General features: G+C 40.8%; 1 protein-coding gene across 2 annotated transcripts in view; it reads right to left on the bottom strand.

Moving 5' to 3' along the window:
- Positions 1-4590: 4590 nt before the first annotated feature.
- Positions 4591-9045, bottom strand: part of usp34 (ubiquitin specific peptidase 34) — a 65726-nt gene continuing 61271 nt past the window's right edge. For both annotated transcript variants that reach the window (XM_008418049.2, XM_017306118.1), the window contains exons 73-78: positions 8791-8914; positions 8636-8715; positions 7124-7264; positions 6892-7032; positions 6049-6205; positions 4591-5977 (exon numbers count right to left, since the gene is read on the bottom strand). In XM_008418049.2, the coding sequence (XP_008416271.1) occupies positions 5250-5977; positions 6049-6205; positions 6892-7032; positions 7124-7264; positions 8636-8715; positions 8791-8914 (1371 nt within the window). In that variant the 3' untranslated portion in view covers positions 4591-5249. The remainder of the gene's footprint in view (positions 5978-6048; positions 6206-6891; positions 7033-7123; positions 7265-8635; positions 8716-8790; positions 8915-9045) is intronic.

Consider the following 9045-nt stretch of genomic DNA (forward strand, 5'->3'; position numbering starts at 1 on the left):
GCAGAGAAGGTCCATTTCATTGCAGGAGTACGTAGGTGCCATCTTTGAAATGTTTAAATGAAATATTTGATCAATTCAAGCATTTAAGCAAGAGACTAATCATTTGTTTGTGTTACAGTTTTGATCAAATCAGTGATTGGTGAACAAATCCATAAATGCTGAGACGATTGCCTGATGAGGACGGGACATCAAACCACGCTTGGAAGATCTAGGACAGAGTACTACCTTTATGCACCAGAATAATAATCTATTTTATTTTTATTTGACCTTTAAAATATCCTTCAAGCACATCAGAGTTTGATTCTAGTTAAATTTCAGAGTGAAGATTTCCCAACATGAATTGGATCCCATTTCTAGATTAATGGCTGTATAAATCTACTTAATGAAAGTTTTATTAGAAACTTTATGAAAGCAAATCACAGTTATCTCTACAAAAACAATAAATCCTCCAGCTGTAGCCGATCCAGAACGATGCTGCTAGAGTTCTGACTAAAACCAGGAAGTTAGAGCACATCACCCAGTTCTACAGTCCCTACATTGGCTTCCTGTAGATCAGAGACGTTAAAATACTGTTGTTAGTTTATAGATCACTGAACGTCTTAGCACCACAACACATTAAAGATCTACCGTTGTCATAGCAACCTTCCAAACCTCTCAAGTCTTCCTGTTCTGGTTCTGCTCCCCTGAACCAGAACCAAACATGGAAAAGCTGCATTCACCTTTTTTTCCCCCTCAAATCTGGAATAAACTTTCAGAAAACTGAAAAACAGCTGAAACACTGAGTTCCTTTAAATCCAGACTAAAAAAACAGCTGTACATTTTGAAACATAATCAATGAAATTTAATTTATTCCCTTTATTTAACCAGGTAAACCCCATTGAGAGCTAGATCTCATTTTCAAGAGGGACCTGGGCAGAAGTCTGCAATACACAACAACCTGGTTACTGAAAAATAAAACTAATAAATACATACATATTTAGTTTAAAAAAACCAAAAAAACATTAATCAATAATCTGATGTTACATGATCAGATCAGATGTTACTGTTTTTTGTCTTGGAGTCTTTTATAAAGGCTCCCAGACTGACTGGTCTATGACTTAGTTTTATATTTTTGTATTTTTATTATGTAAGGAACTTTGAACTGCCTTGTTGCTGAAATGTGCTGAACAAACAAAATGGATTGATTGATTGAAATCAATACATTTTGGAAGGTGAGATATACTGAAAAAAATCTGTCAAAGCAAATTTCACTGGATCCTAAATTGTTCCAGTTAGTTTTTATAGTAGCTAATAGGAAGCAGAATTTCAGTAAAACTGAACCTTACAAGCTTTTCAACAGGAAAAAAAGTGCTTAGCTTTCACTAGTGCCACCTAGTGGTTAAAGCAGATATTGTCTAATTTACCACTGGAAAGAATAGTATATAATAGGAAACAGTATATTTTTGGGGCCCTTTCATTAATTTTATTAATGACAGACTGTCAGAGGGCTTGTTGGGTTGTTGATATGTTGGAACCTGCTGGATGTCTGATAATACTCAGTTACCATGTTGTTTAAGAAGTTTTTTTTTTAATGTTTTTCAAACTTCTTATTTTGTTTTTATATCTCCGATTTGAGAGAGAATTATTACTATTGTGTAGTAAATATATAAAACGCTTGATGTATTAGTATAAAAAAAATTCATGTCTTATATTTATAGAAGTTTAACTTCGATTTCAGACTTTAACGTGAAGATAAAAGTTCTGAGCTTTGAGTCAAACAAGGATATTTACTCATGACCAAATGTTTGGAGACAGAAAGAAATGTAAATTTTTAAATAAACTTTGCTGCTTCAGTTTTGAGATCTTTGTCACATTATTCTATGGTGTAAATAAGTTCAGTAAATCACATTTTATAGCTTACTACGACTTTTACAAAGGATCAGATTAGTGTAAATGGAGTTATGCTAAAGAATAGAAAACTAATGTTGGAGGCAGCTGTTTGTAGATGTTTTGTGAACATTTTGTGTCCAAAGATGTGAGGACGTTAAACTGTAATTTGTCATTTTTATTGCCAAGTTGTGATTTATTTCATACTTTCTAACTTCACAGTTTGGGTGTAAATGTCTCCACTGATCTTTCAAAATGTTGATGCAAATTTTACCTGCTGCAGAAGCCGACTGATATTTTAAGCCGTTTTTGTTGTATAAAATATGAACAAATAAATTCAAGTATTTCTGAGAACTGTCTGGGTTATGAGTCCTGGTTTTAATCATGTTAATAAACAGCTGCAGGTTTACTGTCATTAATAATCAGTTGACCTCTGGTTCATAATTTCAAACGTTTTTCAAACGAAAATTCAAGTGAAAAATACAGTAATCCTGTAAACCAGAGGTTCCTAAACTGTGAGGGGGTGAGGGGGATCCGTCTGGATGAAAAAACCCCAACAAAAAACCTGAACGCTGTATGCGCTGGGTTTTTATCTTTGAATGGCCAACTCTCTGTTATTCCTGTCAATTTGATACAACAGGAGCTTCCAGACTTCCCATATCTGTGTCCTCTGTCATTTGTATCAGCAGTTAAAACTGATTAATCCGTTAACATGTCGCAACCTGTTTTTCCGAGCCGCCTTTAGGTGCTACGACGCTCGCGCTGGGTTTACACCTGTGAGGCAGTGAAGAAGACCTGCTGCTGCTGAGCAGCGCTACGAAGGTGTGTTAGAATCATGGCAGCAAACCAGAAAAACGCAAAGAACTTTTCAGTTTTCCCCCCAAACTAACCGACTGTTGAGTAAAGCGGTTGGATGCAGATAAAGTTAGCTAAAAGATGAGCTAATATCAATACAGCACCTTAAGCTTAACAAATAGCTTGTAGGCTACTGGTGTTGTCTATGTTCAGCTACGATTCGTTTTGCCCCCAAAAAAGGTGATTTCCCCCTTTGTTCGTCTGGGGCCTGGGCTGAGTATTACGGGTAGTGTCTAAGAATCGCCCACCCACCCTCCACCCTCCACTCACACACATCGTTCAACCAGACAGCTATTTGTAAGCCACAGAGGTGCTCCAGAAATAGTTTGGAAACCACTGCTGTAAACTAAAATGTTTACACCAGTAAACAGGATTGTGTTAAAGCATCTTTGATTCGGTTTTAATCAGTTTTGTGAAGTTTAAGTCGAGCTTTTTATGTTGGGTGTTTATTTTTTTAACTGCAAATGATCAAGGGTTCACTAAAGGAATGCTATTCTATTTTATTCAATGTTTATTTTCTAATTTAAAAAAGAATTTGATTAATAATTATTGGTATCTTTTTCTAATATTGTATAAAAAGGCATAAATTGTTAAATGAAAACCCTTCAGAATTTGCCTAAATTTTTCATCCAATTAATTTAGAAAAAAAAATAGTTGTAGCCCTTTATAAATACATTTAGTTATTAAAAAATAAAATGTCATCTGGTTCTTTGCTCAGTCTTGATGTTTCAGTTTGACCTCTGAACTCCCAGCGCTGCCGTTTTCTCCATGTGGCTGAAGCTCTGAAACATGACGGATCTGGAAGAGAAAATGTTTGTCAGCTTCATGATTTATTCTTTAACATTTTGTTTGCATCTTCCTTCCCCACATTTGACAACCTGTTGACTAAAAACAAACATTTCATGCTTCTGTGAGCAAAATCTGACCAACTTTTTACATTTTTTAACCTTTCAGACAGTTATATCCATTTTTGGGCCTTTTTTTAAAAAGCAATATAAAATACCTACCTTGATATTGGATGGTGATCATTTTAGGCCACAGCCATAATTCATGAGTTTGATGATGGTCAACATTTGTAAGCAAATAAAAAATAGAGAATTTCTCTTGCATAACACAGAATTCCCAAAATGTGCAGGAATTAAAATGTTCCTGCAAAAATAATAAAACAATGAGATGAGCTCAAAGGAAGTGATATGTACAGTGATATATTAAAGCAAATGTAGGGGGAAAAAAACTAAATTTCCATCAAAATCTTTTCTAGAAAATAAACATTTCTGATATCCAAACTTCAGATTTTGAGATTCATCTCAGAAATTTAAGATAAAACCTGGAAATTTTTCTGAGTTCAATGTCAAAAATTCAGAAGAAAAAACTTCTGTAAGTTTTGATGAGCTACAAAATCTGGAAACTCAAAAATCTTTAAGTTTCTTCTAGAAATTATGGGATTAACCTGAAAACTTCAGATTTTTCTGTACCCCACAAATTTTCAACTTTTTGAGCTCATAAATATTCTTGCTTTTGCCTAGAAACTTTGAGATTAGATGTTTTGGCAGAAATGTTTTTTCCATCTACAACGGCCCTAAAACTCCGTCGTAAACATGAAGCTAAAATGCAGCTGCAGTAATAAAAATATTTTGAACCGTCACCTGCTTCAACTTTCTGATCCAACTCCATCAAAACGGTTCAGTCAGAATTTTTATAGAAGAAACAAAAGTCCAGATGAATGTCAGCTCATAATTCTTCATATTAAAACTGTTTTTATTAATTTATTCTCTAATAAAATAAAATAAGAGAAGATCAGAAGACAGCAGAAGAAGCAAAATAAACAGCTTGTGGAATGTACTTCAGTAAAAGAAAATAAAAGCTCCAGCTGGTCCAACATGGGGGCTTTATTTCCACCACAGTCAAATAAAGCACCGCTTTCATATATTTATATATATATAGATATATAGATATATATATATATAAAGATATCTATATATACTTTGATAGTTTTTCATATACACCTTCAGGCAATAACTAGAATGGATTCTTTACAGAATCAAGTTTCTTGTGGTTCTCTTAATTTACAGGTAAACTTAGTTTCTGGATATTTAAACCACAGAATAAAGTCAAGGCAACTTTCCTTTTGCCTCATTCATCAAGTACAAAACTGGCACAGAGGACGACCATTTTTATACACGGTAAAAATGCAATAAAATTAAATTACATACAGAGGAGACAAAAGTCGTGTAAACCTTTCCCCGTTACAGCAAACCTAAAATAAAATCACTTTCCAAATCAAATTCGATTCAGTATAAAACACGCACAAAAACTAAACCTTTTTTTGTTGTTGTTGTTTTTGTTGTTTGCCCTTTGAAGAAAATGTGCTGCAGCTTGTCCATCGCGTTCCGATCTGCGTCTGGCGTCCATTTTATCATCCGACAGAAGGCAACGAAACAGCAGAAGAAGAAAAAGGAGAAGAAGAAGAAGAAGAAGAAGAAGAAAGCGATGTACGATGCACTCCGGGTGGCTTCGGGTCGATGACATCACGAGGATGGCGTCGCTTTGACGGACAGTTTGGTAACTATGGCGATGGTGGCCTCCACCGTCCTGTGCAGCATGTCCAGCATGTCGGGCGGGGGGGCGCCGCCGCTCAGGATGACCTGGGAGGTGCCGGCGCCGTCGGACCCGTCCCCGACCAACCCGATGGCGGACGGCGATGTGGCGTCCTCCGGGAGCGTCGGAGCGGAACCGCTAACGTTAGCCGCCGCCACCGCTGAATCCTTCGCCTCCCCGTCGGAGGCAGCCGGCGGCGGCGGCTCCGCTCTTCGTCGCTCCTCTTCCCGCTCTTCGGCGGCGGCGCCCGGCTGCGGCGCCTCGGGCTCCTCCACCTGGACGAACCCGTCGCCTGCGTCCTGCAGCAGCGAGGAGGAAGAGGAGGAGGAGAACGATGAGGACGACGAAGAGGACACCTCCATCTTCTCCTCCTTCAGAGCGGAGTCCATGTTCCTGGAAGTGGCCGGCGTCGGTTCTGGAGACGGAGGGTCCTGCTCGGTGCCGGGGTCGATGAGGGACGACGAGTCGCGCGTCTCCGTGTCGGAGGTGCTGGCGGGCGTCAGCGCCTCCTGCTGGTCGGGCTTCGGGTCGCCGCAGACGGGGAGCGCTGAGGAAGAGGAGGAAGACGCCATGCAGAGCGGCGCGGCTGCGTCCGCGGCTCTGTCGTCGTCGCTGCTCACCCTGCGGCGCTTCACTGGCGTCGCTCCTTCGTCCTCGGCTGAAAACAAGAAACGGATTAACGACCGGAACCGCTCCGAATCGGGTCGGGCCGAGACGAAGGTTCTGTACCTTTGGACTTGAGGTCCTTGGCCTCCAGCTCCAGAGAGCTGCGCTGCTGCAGACAGAGGCGGCAGCGACCCAGCAGCTCCTGCAGGGCCGGGCACAGGGCGGCATCGATGCTCGGGGGCGGCTGGATGGAGAGCAGCAACACCAACGACCTCAAATCCTGAAATACCACAGAAGAAGAAGAAGAAGATTAGGAGGATTTAAGGACAAGAAGACAGAAGGGAAGGAGGAAGTAAGGAATGAAGAAATGGAGAAAGGAAAGAAAAAATTAAGTAGGAAGCAAGGAAGGAAGGAAGGAGTAAAGAAATCGAGAAAGAAAAGAAAAAGGGAAGGAAGGAAATAACAAAGTAAAAAGGAATTAAGTAGGAAGGGAAATAAGTAGGTAAGAAAGGAAGTGAAGTAAGTGAGTGAGTGAGGAAGGAGGTAAAGAACAAAGAAAGGAAGGAAAGATGAAGGGGAAGAGGTAAGGAAGAAAGAAAGAACTAAGGACAGAAGGAAGTAGGACAGTAAGTAAGGAAGTGAAGTGGTGAGTGAGTAAGGAAGGCAAGAAGGAGGCAGGTATTGAGGGGGAAGGAAACAAGGAAGGAACTAGGGAGGGAAAGAAGTAGGGAAGTAAGTGAAGTGATTGAGTAAGAAGGAAGGGAGTGAAGGAAGTGAAGCAACAGAAGGAACTTTTTTCTTTCCTCTTCCTGTTTTTATTATCCATCCAGATAAACTCTGAGGTCAGAATCCAGACATCTCAAGGTCGTTCAGTGACCCTCTGGCTCACTGTCTGTGTGTGTGTGTGTGTGTGTGTGTGTGTGTGTGTGTGTGTGTGTGTGTGTGTGTGTGTGTGCGCGCTCCTACAGCGTTCAGCAGGCTGCTGGTCTTGTTCAGCTCCATGCGGTGCAGCACCAGCTCCGGCTGCAGGTTGCTCTGCTCCGTCAGCAGGTTGGTCACTAAAACGCTGATCAGGTTGGAGCAGCTGGGCCCGGACAGCACCTGGATCTACACACGCACAGATCATCACGTCAGAACAGCCGGACTCCCGGCAGCGCCACCACTGTCGCCATGGAAACGCCTGCCGCAGGGGCCGCACCTTGGGCAGGAAGCAGGTGAGGAAGGAGTAGACCACGTTGTTGTTGAGGAACGTCCTCTCGTCCATCAGGATGCATTTGACGTATTCGCTGAAGGCCGGGTCTTCACACAGCAGCTTCACACAGGTTTTAGCCAAAACAGACTGAAAATGAACAACAACGGGAAGATGAATTCATTCTTTACTGTCTGGACGATAAAGGCTTTTCATATCACTCGACTGATAATTATTGATTAATTTTTGTTTTAAATATCTTAATTATGGAGCCAAACTGGTCAGTTTTTACTCTGTAACTATTCCTGTGGAAGTTACTAAACAAGCTGTTGCTAGGTAACCAAATGTTACTCAACAGGCTGTTGCTAGGTAACCAAATGTTACTCAAAAAGTTGTTGCTAGGTAACCAAATGTTACTCAACAGGTTGTTGCTACGTAACCAAAGAGCGAGTGAGTTAATTGATTCCACCAAACTTGCTCAAATGCTTTCCTCTGCCTACATTTCCCAGAATGCTGTGCGGTTCTGGATCAGAGTTGAGTGAATATTTTAAATATTGAATATTCTATTAGATATATTGATAATAGTGTGTCCTGTGTGTCTCTGTGTTGCCCTGCAACAGACTGGCGACCTGTCCAGGGTGAACCCCGCCTCTCGCCCGAAATGATAGCTGGAGATAGGCACCAGCAACCCTCCCGACCCCACTGAGGGACAAGGGTGTTAAGAAAATGGATGGATGGATATATTGATAATAATCACGTATTTATCGAGACATGTATTGTTACTGGTTTATTGTCCAGCCCCAAGACCAACTTCACATCAAACACAAATAAAAAATAAATAAAAGGGGAAAAAAAACCAAATATTTATTTTAGAATAAAATCAGGGATGCACTGATCCACCTTTTTCACCTATTCTGATATCTGAGGTTTTGTATCGGCTGATATCGATCCGATACTGAAAAACTGGGCTGAATTGACTTCAAACGTTTCTATCTTTTAAAACATTTTTTTCCACTGATTATTCTGATTTTTCAAACCATCATTTTGGAGTTCTTTTTGCACATTTTCTTTCGTTTCATTTTTCTTTGGTAGGTTCCTGCTTCATGTCCTACCTCAATTAAAATTTTTAGTAAAATATCGCACTGATCCAATTTTTTAACTTTCAGTTATCTGAGGTTTAGCGTCAGATACTGATACTGATCCGATACAGAAAATCAGCGCTGAATTGTCTTAGCATGTTTCTTCTTTTAACACAAATAAATGTACTGAATCACTAATTTATTTGATACCTTTGACACCTGAGCACGGCACACTTAAATACACCAATACTTTCAAAAGCTTGGTGAAACATAAAGCTTATTTTACTTCCAAATGTAAAAACAACAGTTTTAATTTGTTCAGCCAATGTGAAATTAATAATACAGATTTAGTTTGAATTTCACCGTCTCTATCAACATTTTCTAAAGCGATAAATGAAAAAGCGTTGATGGAAACCCGGCTGGTGCGAGTTGCTCAGAGTACCTGTGACTGGCAGAGCTCTGTCCACAGTTTGGGGAAGAGAGCGAGATGAAGAGGGAGTCCTTCATACGCGATCAGGACGCCTGAGGGGGACAAAGAACCAGAGTTAAGACGAAGTCAGGAGCATTTCTGCCAGCGCTGCCGTTGTTACTGATTACTTAGTTTGACGAGCGTGTCGGTGAACTTCTCGCAGTTGATGGCGACGCGACACAGGAGGTGAATGAACTGATGGTAGGACAAGAAGTAATCCAGCAGCATCCGGTCGTAAACCTCGTCTTTCCCCTGAAAGAGACGCAGATCAATCGACACCAACATTCTGAACAGGCAGGACAAGGAGCGGGTCATCGGGAGGATGGGGAGGCGGGACCAGGAGCGGGTCATCGGGAGGATGGGGAGGCGGGACCAGGAGCGGG

Source organism: Poecilia reticulata, linkage group LG1 (genome assembly GCF_000633615.1).
Source record: "Poecilia reticulata strain Guanapo linkage group LG1, Guppy_female_1.0+MT, whole genome shotgun sequence".
Lineage (NCBI taxonomy): Eukaryota > Metazoa > Chordata > Actinopteri > Cyprinodontiformes > Poeciliidae > Poecilia > Poecilia reticulata.